Source organism: Sceloporus occidentalis, unplaced genomic scaffold, assembly GCF_023333645.1.
Source record: "Sceloporus occidentalis isolate IW3139 unplaced genomic scaffold, rSceOcc1.0.p SCAF_42, whole genome shotgun sequence".
NCBI classification, from domain to species: Eukaryota; Metazoa; Chordata; class Lepidosauria; order Squamata; family Phrynosomatidae; genus Sceloporus; species Sceloporus occidentalis.
The window spans coordinates 7191354-7209976 of NW_028317022.1; the positions used below are offsets into that span (position 1 = coordinate 7191354).

At 38.1% G+C, this 18623-nt stretch overlaps 1 protein-coding gene across 1 annotated transcript in view; it reads left to right on the forward strand.

Moving 5' to 3' along the window:
• Positions 1-18623, forward strand: part of LOC149289951 (tetratricopeptide repeat protein 27-like) — a 154354-nt gene that overhangs the window by 107522 nt on the left and 28209 nt on the right. Inside the window, exon 12 of the mRNA XM_089490160.1 lies at positions 5640-5753. Coding sequence (XP_089346286.1) covers positions 5640-5753 — 114 coding nt within the window. The remainder of the gene's footprint in view (positions 1-5639; positions 5754-18623) is intronic.

The window sequence follows — 18623 nt, forward strand, 5'->3', positions numbered from 1 at the left end:
AAGACACAAGCCTAAGCGGCCAGTACAGATTTTATCTTATTCACTCTCAAGAATGTATTTAACATCATATCAACCTGAATCTCAGGGTTGAGGGAACACAGCCTATGACATAATCCTTGTCATTCTACAAGCAGTTGATACTTATTTCAGTACCTACTGCCCAAGGCATTTAATATATGGGCAGAGAGGATCCTGGTGTATAATGTGATATCATTTAGATCCATGATGCATATATTTGTTTATACACCAATCAAATATTTCTGTGTATTGTGTCTTTACCCAACCACGATATATATTATCATCTCTGAAATGTATCAAGCAATTAGTTAACTGCCCATACTTACCTGCATCTGATCACACAAAAGGGGCGTTCTACTAAGCAGACCGATACAGACTCCTTTCTGCTTCTAATCACACCCTGGCACACACGACTCTGCTAGGTCATTTAAAGACAATCAGTGAAGAGAGGGACAACTGGATAGGTTCCTCAGGATTTTCGGGCCTAGACAGCTGTCATTTTGCTTTGTGGTGAACATGGCCCTCATTCCATAATTGAAAAATATATATGTTTATTTTGTTATATGACATAAGAAATCATGGATATTCTGTACAGGTGTAAGAGTAAAATGTTATCCACTGGACAGTGCAGAGAACATCTGCTGTTCAGGCATGCAGCATTGTGGATCGCATACAGAAATGTACAGAAATGGACATGTTTGATTCTTGGAATATATGCGAAATTACTCAGCATTTGTCTGTTTACATTTAGCCAAGAAAATAAGAAATTCAACTTAGTACACATATGTATGTTCCTGGCATGTGTATATCTGCATTTGAAAGCCATTGCAGCTGTCCATACTTTAACATTAGTAATGTGAAAATGACACAAGTTTTCTCTTTCCTGATGCTTCTGCTAAAAAATATATGCCCAGTACACGGACATAGCCAGAAGAAAACTGTACCGGTTAAAAATCTAAAACCATATTGTCCTTTATTTGATGATGAGAGCTGTATGTCTATAGATACATAAATAATTTGATATACGGTAATACATTGGATACAAGGTAATAAAACCACCACTGAGGACCACCTGGTTCCAAGCGCAACTCAATACTAGATTATTTTCTTTTTGTACACTATAGGACATTACTACATTAGTGTTGTACGCATAGGAAACACTGTTGTGCGTGTTTGACTGTAAAAAAACAAAAACAAAATCTCTTCTGGTTTTTGCTTCCTGCTAATGGCACTGAGACACTTGATTTATAGGCACCGTCTTATGGAAGAGATGGGCAGATCAAGGCTTGTCATTGTATGATCTCTTTAGCAAAAGTCTTGGATTTGCCATAACGACCCCAGGCCATCTTTAAAGTCTGCCTGGTCAGTGCTCACACACCTCAAGAAACCACAACAGCTGTTACTTTTATCCCAGTGTGGTGTAGGGCACAGCTTCATGACCATTGGCACAATATATCTAAAGATGGCTCTACAGGATATTGATGTAGGAAGCGTACAGTCTACAGAATTTAATATCTCAGAACTTATCAGGAAAGATTAAATGATTTTAATATGTGTATATTGGAGGAAAGAAGACAGAGGGGGTGCAATAGAAACATTCATATACTTAACGGGATTTAACAAAGTACAAGCTTATTTGAAAAGGAGGAGCAATGTTAGATCAAGAAGTCATGGTCTAAAACTTGAAGGCCAGAGGTTTAGATGTAACGTAGGGAAGTTCTACTTTACTCAGAGGGTAAATTGATAAATTGAACAGGCTCCCAGCAGCAGTGGTGGTGGCTACTACAAGTAATGGAATTCAAACAAGCATGGGACATAAAGCTTTCCTCACTATAGGACCTGACCAAAGATTGATAGGGGTTTAAACCCCTTACATCAGGAAACATGGGCAGACTAGATGGGCCGAATGGTTCTTATCTGCCGTCAAATTCTATGTTTTTAGAAAAATGTCCCTATAAACGTTTTCTGGGTTTTCTTTTAATAAGATTTGTGATCATGTAGCGGTAGGAAACTGAAGCGTTTATTCTGCTCTTTCTAGTGCATGACAAAAAGTTTTGGAATGAATAGGGTAATAGGTGACAGATGATTATAGGGCGTTCCCATTATACACTGTTCCTCAGGCGATGCTTTGCATGGTTAGAAGCTTCTTTCTCTCTGGGAAGAATAGGCAGAGACTGAATCTCTGTGTTGTGTACCCACATGCCTACTGTTTTTTTATGGTTTTTTTTCTTTTATTAAGTGCGTAGGCGGACAAGATGCTTTTGTCACAAGAAAACTGACTTTTTATTGTACCACAAGAAACTAATAAATAACACTACGTTCTTTTGTGAGAACTCAGACTGCCGGGTGATTGCTAAACCAAGATCTGAATGAATTGGCTTTCTAACAATGCCATATGCAATTACGGCATGAAACTTTAATCAGTACCTTGTTCTCCCATGTATGGAGCTATATTAACGTGCAGTAAGACATGGAGCTTGACTATAAAACTGTCTGTTTGGATGTTTTACGTTCTTTTAGACAGGGCTATTTCCTAGCAGGCAATGCTTAGGGCCAGCTATGAGTGTTGCCATGGTTACTGATACGGTGCCTGAAAGTTAGAACGTAGACGCGTTTTCAGTCTAGACATGTGAATCTGCAATGATCCCCAGCACTGAATTCCGGTGTTTTACATTCCAATGGACCAAAGCATCTGCCTAAGTTGTCCCGCAGATGTGCATCTTGTGCCACTTCAATATCTTATTTAGCGAGATCACATTAAATGCGACTGTTTTAACCGGGTGTTCTATTTAGACATGTGAATCTACTAACTAAAAATATATTTTTTTTACCTAATCCCCTCCTAGTCTCAAAAAAAGTAGCACACTACTACTTTACACTATTTCTAATTAAAGTTAGAAATCCAGTCCTATTGTTTAGGATTAGTGTGATATCCGAAACCAAGTAACACAAATGTCGTACATATCTTCCCTGCTATGTTAAAGCATTTTAAGATCATGATTCTGCCATCTCCATGGCCGGTGACACATTTAGTAATATTTTGCATTTATACATAAGTTAGCATTTTTTGATGATAACGATGTGTGTTCTTATATGCACTTTAGTATTATATGTGTTCGTTGTAGACACTTTTTGAAATCAAGTAAAAAGGAACATGCATTAATGGCCAACTTCAGCCATCATCTGCACTTTAATGTATATGATTGAAGTGGTCCCTTCATATTTTTCCCATTGTGTCCCATTTGCCAATCCATGGATGGATTCTGCAGCACCCCCCCACATGGATTTGCCCTTTTCCCCAGCTAGTTGCCATGCAGGAGATATGTTCAGCCAAACACGTGATATAACTGCTGCCAGTCAGCACCAGCGCATGCATGGATGGAAAACTCTCCCATTGAGTTCAGTGCAGAAGATATTAGACTATGGAAGAATGTTATGCTGTACTTGTGATTTTATTGTTTTTGCAAGTTCAGTTAATGTAAATGAAAGTACTTTCATATGGATTTATTGAGTGGGGGCTGCATGGGACACTGGAATGTCTCTTTAATGGGAGTTAGGTATTAAACTTTGTATATTTCACCCAACACAGATGTGCTTTTCCTTTAGGAGGATTTATCTCTTAGATTTATCTCTTAGTGACATAAATCCTTTTTTTTCCTCGGAGTCTGCATTTTAAAAGTGCATCCTGCCTTATGGATGACTCTGTGTCCCATGGGGAGTTTAATGGCAAGGAACAGTTGACACCCTAGGAAGGGCAGTGAAAATCCAATAACGGAAACCACCCATTGAAAAAAGGAACGTACAGTGTGTGACTGCCAGTGATTCAGATGACTGAAAAGTGACTGCACAGCGTTAACACATAGGCTTTAACCATTTCAATCACACGAGAGCTTAAGCTGCATTTGAATTGTTGGGAATTTCTGCTCAGCTAATGAACAAAAAGGTCGGATGGCTATAAACCCTTATTGATAGACAATTCTTAAAGGGTCCCTGTTGTGCTCGTATGAAAGAATCCTGAAAGCTCTTGTAATTAAGGTCATAACAGAATCTATAGATTGTACTGAACAAAAAGCCTTGGAGATGTATAGGGCCCAAAAAGTATATATGCTTGCCTTGCCTTTCGTCCTGTACTTCATCGGGCATTACGCACATGTCCTGTTATACACTGGAAGACATTTATGCTGCTTAGTATAGTGCTTTCTGCATTTATTCTATAAAGCATAGTCCCTGTAAAGGTGCTGTTCCACTTACACAAAACATTTATTGCATCTGTTGTTTTATTCTCTTCTGTGATATTTAATTACATAAAAACAACATACAACGATTTTCAGTTTGTATGACGACAGTGTCTGCTTTTGCATCACAGGGCAATTTAAGTGTTCCTGGTGAAAATGAAGATGTTGCCACTTAACAACCCAGTCTAATGCTTAGGGACTATGTCACGTACAATAGTATAAATGTATACGGCTGTACATATCAGTTGTCCATCTTTTACTGATTTTACTTTAATAATAAAAATTGGAAGGATAGGGTCTGATTTGTTACCCGGCTCAACAGAGATTGATCTGTGTACGTTAAAATTATTTCAGGAGCCCCAATGGAATAATTCAAAAAGATAAATATAAAAATGGAACAAACTTATCCCAGACAGACTCCATGAAGTTGAGATAAGAGCTCTGTTGGGCCATACCATCACTTAGAGGACTCTTTGTTCCTGTGCTTCACTGTTGCCTGCAAAAACTCATTCTTGTACTGCTCACCATCCTTTCGGCGAACAAATGGCCTTCCGCTATAGCCAAACTTAAAATTTCTACTCATCAGCCTGGAGCACCTGTTGCTAGTTCCTGTGTTTTCATGAATATTTCAGTCACTCGACCTTGTTTCCATGTCGGAGGTATGGCTTTTTGGCCGCAAGTCTTCCATGAACATATGGAAAACCTTGTCTGCCTTGAATTTTCTGCCTGGAAGAATCCTTGCTGATGCAGAGTAACTACCTTGTGTCTTCTTGCTGTGCTCAATCTTGCCATTGCATATGACTTAACACTAGACTGTCTTCCCTTGTTAGTGAGTTTGGCTGTTCCTCAACCAGTTCCTACACAGCTGTTTTTGTTTCAGTTAATGATTGCGTTTCAACCTATGCTATATATTTAATTGATGTCATTAGCGTCTATATGGTATAATTGTTTAATCATTCACCTTACCATATGCCTACAAAATCTCTGACTTTGTGCAAGTGTACCTAGAAGAATTGATGCTGTTTTGAAGGCAAAGGTTGATCACACCAAATATTGAATTGATTTTCTGTTCACTCATTTTGCATCTTGTTATATGATAAAAAAAATAAACCATTAACAAGTCTATTTTTGAAAGCATTACTTGCCAGCATTTTTTCCTAAAATGTTTGCACGTATCATACAGCATGTCATTTCTACCTGGTTGTGGGCAAAGTGACTGAAAACTAAGCATTTCTCATCCTACCAGGAAATCTAAGGACTGATTCCATACATTGCTAAAACATGTGCGCTGTTCTGTATTTTTTATTTTAAGAATGGGATGTTTTTTATCTGCCCTTCATCTAGCACTCTGCTTGTCTTTTTCTTAATTCTGATCTCTATTTTCAGTGTTTGCTTTCACAACCAAAATTCTGGGGCATCCAAACCAGTTCACTAATTCTAAGGACCAAATTGGAAAAAGGAAGTTCTCGACGTGTTGAAAGAGCTATGATGCAGACTCAGGTAATGTTTTTAATTTTTTTTTCTTGTTTTGTAAATCACTTACGGATGGCATTTTAAAGACTAATATATTACAATGTGCTGTATATAGTTGCTTTAAAAAAAATAAATAAACTACCATAATTGTCAGATGAAAGATGTTGGTAGATATCTACCACTTGAGGGAAAAAAAAACTCCGTGAATACAGCATCATCAACATAGAAATAGATTTCGTATTTATGAAAAGGATGATCCAATTGTTAAAAATCAATGCATTACTTTGATTTTATTTCAGTTTCAAATTAATGTTCTTTTACCTGTCGGTATTCAGCAATTTTAAGCATCATTATGTATAATTTGAGACCACCAGCTATCTTCTGCATCAGCGTCTTCCAACTTTTCTTTATTGACGAGGGCTGTACATTATTCAAAAAGATTTATTAGCGGGGCAGACGCTAATGATTTAATACAGTGGGATCTATGTTCATTTTTACAAGGGGACATACATGAAAATAGAGAAACAATGGGGGATGGGCGCAAAATAAGAATTATTTTATTTTTCCAATATGCCGGGGGCCACATGTTTTAGATATACTGTATACATTGTTTAACACTTTTGGCGTGTCCCTTACCCTCTATTTGCAATTGTTTTGTCTGGAGGTAGCATTTTTTTTGGCACACTTGCTTGTGGTTCTGTTTATAATACTTGTTCGTTACCATGTTATGAAGATCATATATAAAATATGTCTGGCATCACTTCAGTACACATTCAAACAGTACATTGTTCCTAGAGTTTTTTTTGTCTGTTTTTGTTCATTTCAGTGCCAAAGTCTACATTCTTGTGTGTGTGTTGTCTCTGCATGCCAGTTTGCCCTTTGTGTTATTAAAAAGAAAGAACTCCTCCCCATAATTATTGAATATGTTAAATACATGAACATAACTTATAGTTTGTGTTGTGCCTTAATCAAAGTGCTGCTACAGTATATAATACCAGAATTAGCTCCCGTCAGAATAAATTGCCTTATAGCATGGGAAAGGTTTGGATGGGTTGGGGGAAGAAACACCGGTTTCATAAGGGGTCTTCTGAGACCTTATCATTTGGTGATATGAGCTGATCTAGAAAGTGAGTGTTCTGCAGGTTCTCATAATAGCTCGGCCATATTGACCTTCATTGACTCATTGATGTTGAGAGAACCCCAACTTCTTAGAACACCATTGTGTGCAGCTGAGGAAAACCTTGTTTGCCGAAGTGTATAGGGAAGGCCTAATGCAACTACCTCCTTCTGTGTATGATAGACTGGTATATGTCTGACAAACCTGATGACATGTCAAGGAACCTAGTCTGCCTAGACATAAGCAATGGGCAAATCAGCCATGACTTAAAACAATATGTATATAGTAACCTTCATACCTACACATACATGTGTGAAATTGTCTGTGCAAGCATGTGTATAGAAGTATAGTGGTACTATTTCCATCTCTATATTGTGTAACAATACACCTTTTGTTTGCAAAATCTTGGTTGGAGAACTTTGGAAATACTTTAAACTCTGCTCTGTGGTAAAACTGAAAAAAAGATCTAAATAAAATTTGGAACATGTAGAAATGATTTTATTGGTTATGCTGCCAAGCGGAGTTTGAGACTTTCCCCCATCTGTGGCCAAAATTCCAATGTAAAATTGAAGAGAAAAATGCAGTTCAGTTACATCCAGGTAATTTAAGGACATTAAATCACTGGCAGAAAGGACAAAAATAACAACAACACGAAAATACTACAGGATTTTTTGTCTGTTGCTGGATCACTTAACCTCAGATAAGAAGGTTGATATAGTCACCATTAACAAAAACAAATAGATACACCTGCTACCTACCACCTTTTCAGATGTTTATTGTTAAACATTCACGTCAATGCATCAATCTCTTTAAAGCAACATCTAAAGTTACTAGTTATTTTGTATGTGTTGAATGCATAGTCTAGTTGTGATCTACAACTCCTTAACGCTCCTTTCAAACTGTAACTATTTAGGTGATTTACTTTAGATTATTGCCAATTAAAAAACAAAACAGAGAATGGCAATTTATTGACCATGGCTGATTTGTCAGATGGTAGCCTCCGATCTGATTTGGTTCTATATGATCTGGACTTCAATATCATCTGCTGTCAGGTTGGAACATTAATTCTGTACTCAAAGTTCCTTAAAGTGATTTTCAAAATGTCTCTTTTGTGACATACTGATAAATTGCTGCACCTTGATATATATCAGTAGACCTGCCTACATATTGAAGCCATGTCGTTATATTCTCTTGTATTAGATTAAAAATAAGTTTTTTAAATACTGTCCTGTTTTCTTTTTTTAAATCAGCTGTATATTAGCTATTTCTATGTGTTCTGGCTCTATTGTCTTAGCTCTAGCATATATACCCTGTTATATTAGTTCTCATACACCCTTACTCATTCAGTCTTGCTCCTGTACTGACCACAAGCTCTGTGATAATTCTAACGGAAGTTATGTGTCATAACACATTCATTTACATACATTACCGCTAGTGTTAGAGGCCTCCAGAATCTTATTACCCAGTTCTTTATGCTGTTTCAGGTGCCAGCCGTCAGCGATAGCCTTTTTTAATTTATACTGAACAGGGATCTCCCACTTCTGTACACTCATAAATGTTTTAAATGACATGCCTTCCAGAAACCTTGTTCTGGAGCCAGAAAGCTGTATTACTTTTTTTTCTGAGCCTTGAGTCACCAAAATAAGTATGAAAATGGCTGTACAGAATATTGACTTTTGCGTAAGATGGAAAGGCAGAACTTGAGGTGAATCATTATGAATTATACAGCTCTCCTGCAAACTCTTTAGCAAATTGATCTCGAAATGTTAATGGTGTTATAAAGTGCTGACGTGCCTATTTTTTTCATTGTGATGGGCTAACTCTTTAATTAGGTTGTATCATATCAATGGAGATTTTCCAGACTTTTATTTAAAAAAAAGCTTTTATATTGTGTCACGGCAAATATTTATCACATTTACCGACCATTACTCTTTTTTAATTTTGCATTTTATTCTTCAAAGCTATGTCCGATATTCACTTACTGGTAAGGAGCTTTAAAGTAAAATTTTTAGTGTTATCTTAAGGAAATTTCCATTTCACAGTATGACATTTTTTGCCATTTTCCCATTAAACATGTTTGTTGTTAATTGGTGTGGACTGATGTGTTGAAGTTTGCCGAGCATTAATGAATCTAAAGTAAATCTAATCTTCAGTCACTATGGTTTAGATAACATATCCAAGCCATTAAGTGGCAAATTTAACATTTCCCCCTTATGCCTTTTATCTTGATCAAACGGAACTCGTTCTAGTATTTTGGAAATAATTTTCCATGTTTGGGTTATTTTAGAACAGAAGAAAGTAATTGTACTCATTAGCCGGTAAAGGAGCTGACGGTGCTTTGCCAAACAACATGTTTTAATCTCTTATCTGGAAAATGAGTTAAAATAGTAATTTTGAAAATGTAAGCATATTTCTCTAATGAATGGTATTCCATTAGTTAAAGGGAAAGTGATGCTTTATAACAAGGTGACCTTGTGATTATATAAATGTGTGTGTATATTTGTGATTCTATATTGGTATATGCGCAAACTTTGAAAACTATTTTTCTAGTGTTCTGGCCACTTTTCTTTGTGACAGACACATCTCCCATTATGTTGAGCAACACACTATGGCTACTTGTGAGGCGTAGATTATGTTTTTTTTTTCTAAAACATGGACAGATTTCATACCCTCCAACATTCAAGTTGCTTGAATTGGGACGCCTGTGTTGAGATGTGGCAAGAAGCAGGGAAGAGTGGGGCTGGTTCAGAGAAGGTCACCTGGTGTCAGGGTTCCACCCCGCCAGCCTGGACTATTGCGATAATTATTCATGGTCACTAGTGGCCAACCTTCCCTCTCAGGAGCACCCCTTTCTAATCACTTGGGACAGATGAGCCATGTTACCCGAGTGTAGCCTTGCCCTTATATGTCTGCTCTGCCCTTCAGTCTGGGCCTTTGCATTGACGTGTATTCAGCTTTCTCTTTCTCTGCTTCCTGGTCCTGTGCTGTTCCTAGCAATTCTCTGTTTGAGTCCAACTGTTTTGACCTGACTTTTCCTGACCTTGATCTTGGTTTCGGATTTGGCTCTTGTGATTTCCTGGTGCTGACCTGGCTTCTCCTGACCTTGCTTTCTGCTTCTGATTTGGCTTTTGTTCCTGTGATCTCCTCATATTGACCTGGCTTGCCTGACTACGTGTACCCTGCCTGAGGGCTGCCTGCCGTGTGCCTTGTCTGAGGGCTGCCATCCGTGTTCCTAGTCTGAGGAGTGCCCTATCCGAAGTCCGCTCCGTGGTCCCCTATCCGAAGGCCGCTCCATGGTCCCCTATCCGAAGTCTGCTCCGTGGTCCTGTATCCAAAGTCTGTATCCTGCCATGGTTCATCTTATCACGCTTATTGACCAGTCCTGTTTCTCCTGTTCTGCCAGCACAGTCCAATATAGACTATCTGCATATATATATATATATATATATATATATATATATCCAGCCTCTTGTGCCTTTATTTGCCTGTCTGTACCTAACTACCAGTTAGGATGCATTGTGGGGCACAAACAGAGCCCTTGGTATCCCCTGTAACTGGGCACCTACCCGACCTGCTTGGCCGGTCCTGACACCTGCCCAACTTACCTGAATTGCCGCCTTGTGAGGCTAGAGCCGAGAGAAGACAAAGTGGGAGCTTCAATAAACAGTTACAAGACAACAGCGCGGTGCCCAAAAATCACGAATGCCCCACGGAAACTGGGACTATTAGGAAGGGGAAGATCTCACCATGCCTGTAAGGATCAAACTTGTTTCCACAAATGCTGCAGAAAATCTATCAAAGTTTTACTTTAACAAATGTAGAAACCATCTTACCCTTTCATTTAATAATTTTGCAGATAATTGCTGTACAATGAGAAGCCGAGCACAAAAACTCCACAGAGGATTTTTTTGTTACTATCCATTTACAGAATATTTTGCCCTTAGTACAAGCTGAAATAGAACAGACATTACATTTTCTTCATAGTTTGAAGTATGTCAAGACAATTTGTCTGTGTCTAGACATCACATTATTGTAAGCATACTCTTATTTTGCAATTTCATTAATAAAAAGCCATTGGGTTGAATCAGGGAACAAATAGAACATTTTGAACAATACTAAAGAAGCCATTCCTCTATTTCAAATTCCATTAATGCCATAAACATAGGCGTGTAAAACAGAAACATCTAGAACCTTGGAAAGTAAATAAGCAAATAAGCGTCCTCAAAATCCTTAATAATACAACTTTGGTAGTGCTCAAACTCACAATCGTTCAAAAATTTTCCTTTACCCTGGAATCCCATTTCATTGCATCTGTTTGAACAAATAAATCCGTGATAACATATTACTAAGCCAATGAGCCTTAAATTTTGTGAGTAACGGTTTGAAATTATGATAAGTTGATATTTACCACATTTTGAAAGATTGTAACAAAAATTGAATTACCAGTATTAGAAAATAAAAATATTGGAGTGTTGAGTAAAAATTAGTAACATACTGTATGAGTTTTGAAGCAATTAATGGTAAAAGATTTCAGCTTACCTGTTATGGAATGAGTCCTCTCCGTCTGCTTTTTGTTTCATGTACCCAGATCGTACCCTTGCATAATCAATAAAGAAAAGTTGCTTTTAGGAGACTTTACCTTGATTCCACTGTTCCACTGCTGCTTCTGCCTTATTTCCAGATTTGATGCTAGAATCAGTTAATTCTACAATTCCGTCATTGTAATACATCAACAATATTATTTAGCACTTATTATAAAATCACTGTATTACTATGGCTATTTCTTAATACATTTTAAAACACAATCTTTTGGACCTTTAATACAAATAACTGTTTTGAACCCCAACTTTGATGTACTGCTGTATAACGGGGTGACCGGATGGCCTTGTTAACTGGAGAACCAGGTTCTTAGTGTGTGTGAAGTCTTAGCTCCTTTTCCTCTTTTAGCACTATTTTCATTTCCGCCTAGTTTAAAGGCTTACTCACTACATCGATGTCACGCACATATTGTTGTTTGCAAACATTTTGTTGAAGTCGTTTGAAGTCTGCATGCTCACGGCTAAGGGCTTCCTGCTTAGGTTCAAAATAGGGATCATAATGAGCGGTTGCTGACTTTGAGCCTAAAATAAATTGTAACAACAACAAAATGTACAAAGAGAACCTTATAATGAGGTTATAGGTCATCAAATTGAGCACAATTCTAAGATGGCTCATTTTACGGGGCTGCTCTTGGAGAACCAGTAAGCCAATCTCTCCATGGTATCATCTGTTCCTCTTAGAGGTTGAAAGAATACTTTATATATGAGAGGATTGTCGAAAATGTACCCCCTCCTGTTCCCATGGGCTTCTATAGTCGCGCCTTGGTTACTAATGGTAAATTTATTTCCCGCTTCCAGTGTTCATCAGAATATTGGCCCTTGAAATAGTACAGTGTGTTTTGAAAAGGAGCGTTCCATAAATTCTTTACTCATTTAGAAACTGCCGTCTGGTGCTCGTCCGTCATGTCTACCATTTTTACATATTGAGTGTCTAATGTACTTCCTGGTAAAATATTTGAAAATTGTATATTTTGACATTTCGTGAAATTGTCATTGGCAGCAGCAATGCATTTGAATAATGTAATTATTTGTAGCTGTCTAAATAAATACATTATAAATAAAATAGATTGTTGGCATAGACAATATAAAGCCTGCTTCCGTTTTATTAATAAAATATGTTAGATCTACTTTGTGGTCCAACCATCATACAACAAAGAACGTTTTCTGAGTTTTGTTTCAGTGGTTTTTGACCGCCATGTTTTGAAAAGAAACATTGATGGCTATTATGATTAAGAGCATGGTGTTCAAACTGAGTGTTGACTGGCCCTTTAATATATTCACATCTAGCACCTTTCTATGCGTGAGTGTATGTGGTTCATGCATTCGTGTCAAAGGATCTTTTCTATTGATCTGGTTTGTGTAACATAGAACACTAGTGTACTTGTATCCTGACAGGATATTAAGAACAATACTTAAGCTTATCAGCATTTAAAAGGTTGTCCTTACCTTGAAAACAATCTGCTGTAAAGCTCATTTTTCTGCTGTGATAGAGAAAAAATACACATGATTGGAATGGTAAAGCAGTATTTTATGTAATGAACAGTAAGACATGTATTTTATAATTTTTGCCATCTATTATGCAGTTAGCATAGGTTATATACAAACACAAATTTGGAAAACCAATAACCATTTTAAGGTCCTCCCCCTTATAGATGTGCCCCTCTGCCCCCAGTATGACACTCTGCTCCCCAGATATGAGGCTCTGTCCTCCAGATATGCTTTATAACCCCTGATATGCCACTCTGCTCCCCAGATATGCTTCATAACCCCTGATATGCCACTTTGCCCTCTATGCTTTATGCCACCCTGATATGCCGCTCTGCCCGCTCCCCCTCACTGACTAATGCATCCCCAGACTCCATGGTATCTAGCGGGGGCAGCCGGTGGGCATCTGCGCAATGTGCGTAGACAACGTCTGCTGCTTCTCGCCACTTCCGCCAGGGCTACTATGCCGACACTCAGTCAAAGAAGCCCCAGCGGAAGTGCCGGCAGCAGCAGAGCTAATCTGCACATATCGCAGAGCCGATGCGCTCAGACAACCTCCCCTGTTGCTGGGCGGTAGTGCCGCCGGAGCCCCTTTGACGGAGCACCAGAAGGTCATGTCACGCTCCGTCATAGAACCCCCGGCGGAAGTGCAGGCAGCAGCGGGGTTGTCTGCATCACGCAGACGCCCACCGTCTGCCAGAGAGGAGGATCCAGGGCTACATGATAAATAAAATAAATTTAAAAAAAAAACACCTGCCCGGAACTGCATGTCCCGGACGTCAGGCGATACGACTTGTGCATCCCTGCGCTGAACCGCGATTATATAAACCTCCACTTTAAAGACTTATATCGGGCCAATACGGAATATATATATATATATAATTTGTTTTAGTTGATGACGTTCGTATATGTGCTGTGTATCTGGACTACAATAGGAGAACTTCTGCACCATTGTTTAAAATGGTCCTGGCTAATTGTTTTAACCAATTTGCTGTATACATTATAATTCTCAGATTGTGTTAATAACTGTGTTACTGCACACGTGTAATTGTAATAAGCAGTCAGCGGCAAACAGAACTGATCACCCAGCTGCACACAGAAGAAAACCAACCATTCTGGAAGAGGAAATAACTGCACATGCCTTTTTAATAAACCACTTAAGTATGTAACTTTATATTGTATGTAATCAGGCGCTGGCATTTGCCAGTTTCTGGCAATTGTTTCTGCTCTACAGAGCTGTTTATAGGCTTTTCATTAGCTAAAGCCTATAGAAACCGCCTGTTTAATCCTGCAGTACGTCATCTAATACTTTGAAGTCTCTGGAGCTTTTTGATATTGAACATTCATTTTCAAATGGAATTAACAAAAATGGTATTAATGCTAACATTGTTATACTGATTATAAACCGCCCATGCTGGCTGGAGCCTTTGATCACTACAACCTTGCTAATTATGTTTTTTGTTTCCCCCCTCATTGTTAATATCATTCATAACCGTGGCTTTAACCCTTGGATGTCATAATGTTTTTGACTATGATTCATTAACATTTGGTACTTCTTGTATCCAATGATCCATTGAATTGTTAGTTTCCTATCCATTTGATCTGGTGCTTCTCGCTGTCATCCAAGTGAATGCTCTCGCCACTCCTTAATACCTTAATTTTATGCTATGTTTCCGGGAAAAGGACAGCATGGAGCATTGGCTCCTCTCATGATCCAACTGGAAAGATAGGAAGTGGCCATCACTCAAGAAAGTTATATCTGCCAGTGCCTCCTCTACAAGTCATGATAATCCCCAAAAATGTGTCTTAGAAGTCTATAGGGTTCAGCGTGCGTCAAAGTGTTTACATTTTGTTGTGATGCTCTTTGCAGTTATTTGTGGAAGTCTAAATTCAGTGATTTTATATAAACAGCAGTAGCCGACAATTGTAACAATAATTGCAAGAGACGCTTCCCAGGAGTTGAGAACGACAAATGTATATTCATAAGGAAACACTCAACAAAATATTTTAGTGATACTTCCCCTTGAAATGAAAATAACCAGAGCCCCCTTATTTTAATCTGCTTTGAACTCTTTCCCCTTGGATCGTTTGGTTTCCTATACGTCTAGAAATTTGTTGACGACTGCTTCCTATTTTTTTCTAGAAATCTGCACAGGCTATTTCGGCATACATATGGGGCCTGTATGTCCTACAGAGTCCATTACATAAAAGTAAACCAGAAGCCCGTGCTTGCTTGTTATTTAAAATATACTTTTATTGTACACTCGGGTCATGTGGTTATCAAATTATAGCAAAGTAGGAGCTTTGTATTTCCTTTTGAAATACTTTATTGATCTGAAACTTTAATTCCATCTCGGTATATTTGTGTTCTCTTTTCCAAGCTTTATGCTGTAGTGTTTTGGGCACATTTTCAAAGTCTGGGAAAGTGTTTTGATGCCAAAATGCTATTCTGCTTTCTATCGTTACATTCAGTATTCAATATTAAAAATGACAGGTTCTGAAATATCAGCTGAATACTCATAGATCCCTCAGATTTGGCAGGTCTTAATTCAGGTTAGCAAGTCAGTGGAATTCCAATAGACCCAAAACCTACAATTTTACAGATGACCTCAATGCGATTTCCTCTGCATATTTGGTAGTCTATATCCACAGATTTGTAGATTGCCAGGAATTTATTCCTATGAAGAATACTAACTTTGCCAATTTTTATTACTAGATTTTTACTTACAAAAATATCTATCAAGTTACACCGAACTGCCAAACCTTGTTAATCTCGTTGTTTTTAGTAACAGTAACAGTGTTATAGGTTCTAGATCAGAGGTGTCCAAGTATTTTCTGCAGCAGACCACTTCATCAGATATTAATGTGTTCGTGGGCCGCTCTTTTTTCATTGCGATAAAATATACAGGGTGACTCCTATCAGGACATAGTACGCCAGACACATACAATGTTACAGCATGGCCCTATCATTACAGAGCGATCCAGACAGAGAAGATGGTATAGAATAACACTATATACTGAGCAAAATATTGACAGTGATACTGCATAACTCCGATATCTTCCAACATCATTATTTGTGTTTGCATTTAGTTGCTTTTTCACTCTGGCTCGGTCTTACTCAATCTCACACTCTCTCTCAATGTCTCCCTACCTTGTCCCCTAACTGCTTCCCTGCCTCCTTTCCCTCAGCTCTGTTTCTTCTCTTGTCTCTTCTTGTTCTTGTGTCTTATTTTTTTGTCTGCTTGTCCCTATGTCTTCTTTTTCATCCACCTCTCCATGAACCAGGCCTTCCGGAGCACTTCTGCAAAAGGACTGCTTCTCTTTCTCTATGAATCCGTCTTCATTTTTCTTTTTTAATAAATAATATTAACTACAAAGAACACTTGGAGGTTTTAAACAGCAAAAAATACTGTAGAGTACTGTTGGTTGCTAATGCCTTCCACAGGATATTTTTTCACTGCTTATATGGGAAATTCTTGATCTAGATTTCAGACATTACGAAAGCCTTCCTCCTGTTTCCTCTTCCCATAGTACAATAAAAGTATTTAACATGCTGGAGCCTGACCAATTCATTTACAGTAAGAAATCATTGGCATGTTTTGATTATAATCTTGTGATAACAGCCATAATTGGTTCTCTGGGAGCAAAACGTGCCTTGGGATTAATGCATTTCTTTATCATGGTGCTCACGAGTTCTATATGTTTTATCCAACCCATTCCACCCTGATTACAAAGCAAAACTAGAACAATCTGCTGCTACATTTGATACGGTTACCATGAATACCAATGGAATTCTCCTGCTGTTTGCTCCAGAATTGACCCTGTTCCATCTTGCTGTATGTGGCCCTTTTATATGTTAAATCTTACCTGGGAATTCTCCTGGTTTTCCAGGTGAAGACCAGATTTTGGTCACTTGCCTCTTTCTCCAGTGGAGCAGTGTTTGACTACATACAATTTAGTATTACCTTTAATGTGTTGTTAAGTAGTGTAGTGCGCCATTAAATATTTTTTCTTGTTTCATGTTACATTTTTGGGTTTATTCAATAAAACAGGAGCTGGTAGTGGCGATGTGGTTTCATTTCTCTGAACTTGCTATTTCTGTTCATAGAAAACTCATGTCACTCTGGGCTATGTTGGTCTAATAATTCCTGGATACATTAGTTTTTTTTATTTTTTATTTATTTATTTTTACCTAATATGGCATTTACAGAATCATACTGCTGATTTCCCTACTGCCCTGCACTTCACCTCAGTATACTTTCCGATAAATTCTCATCTTTCATATGATTTTTCTTCTATGAAGAATATGAATTATCAATTTCTTGAAACCACATCCAGGTGAAGCAGCGTAATTTATGGCAATACATCATCTTAATGGGCTTGCATCTGTCATGTGGCTCCTTGCATTTGGTATAATGTAGAACAGAAGCCTAGTTATAGAGTAACTGGACCCAGGCTGATCATGATGAGTAGAAGAAAGAGAAAATTTTGTCAAGATGTGACTTTAAACCGTGATCCCCATCGGTATTCACTAAGGAATTTATGTCGTAGGTCAGTATATCGGATGCAATTGAGGACCTTTTTTCCTGACATTATAGTTGTTTTGTGTGTTTAGATTTAACCTTACCCTTCATGGGTTAGTGCCAACAGGTGTACTTAGTGTTACATTATAGTATAGGGGATGGACTTTAATTGGAATGTGTATATAGGATACAAAAAGTATTCGACCATTACTGGTTCCAATGCTGATCAGATTTTTTACAATTAAATCAATTAAATATACTTTATTTGCATAATTCCATCTTGTTAAAAGCAAAGGGTCAAATGGTATACACTGTACTTGATGGAATTAAGAAAAAAATGTACCCATAATAAAGGAACATCCTTAGTAAACATGTTTTGCTTCAGATGTCATATTTTAGAACTATATCAAATTATGGAACAATTTACTGAAATAAATCGACCCAATGCTTAGAGGGGGTGAGGTGGCAGCAGCCTGTCTGTTGGGCAGACAGAACCTTTGGTAGTCTTAGAATCTGTGGCAGTCCCACATCAAAACAGTTTTAATGATCAATAACAGAAACATATAGAGAACTGTGACTGACATCAGTGTACCTTTACTCTGGACCTGGATATTTTTGGACTAAACATTTTAGGCCTATGTAATTAGTGGACATTTGACAATGTGATCCATATCCATTAATGACTCCCTTATACATTTTTCCTACACACGTGCATGAGTGAATGAGTATGTGTGTGATAGCATGAATGTGTAAGTCGAGAGGCAAAGATGGCATACGCAAGCTAGTTGAGGCAAAGATGGCACAGGGAGGCGGGACAGGTGCTGTGGTTGCTTTCTGGGTGCGAGGGCTGGCCTGGGGTGTGTGACCTGTGATCTTTGTCTGCAATTTAGGGTTTCCATACATTATTTATTAGAACTATACATTCAATGGTGAGTTTTCTTGTTATTTTTCAGCTGATCTATACTTTCAATGCTATGTTTTATGTTCCATTTATTAATACCTGCAAATACAGGATTTGTATGTCTTATTCAGTTGATCTATACCTGCAAAGCTGTGTTTCCATGTGGTGTTTATTTGATCTACACCTGAACTGCATGAGGGAGGAAAAGAGAGGTGTGACACAGTAAAGGAGGGGACAAAGGGATTCTGGGGGTGATGGCTGGGAGGGGGCACC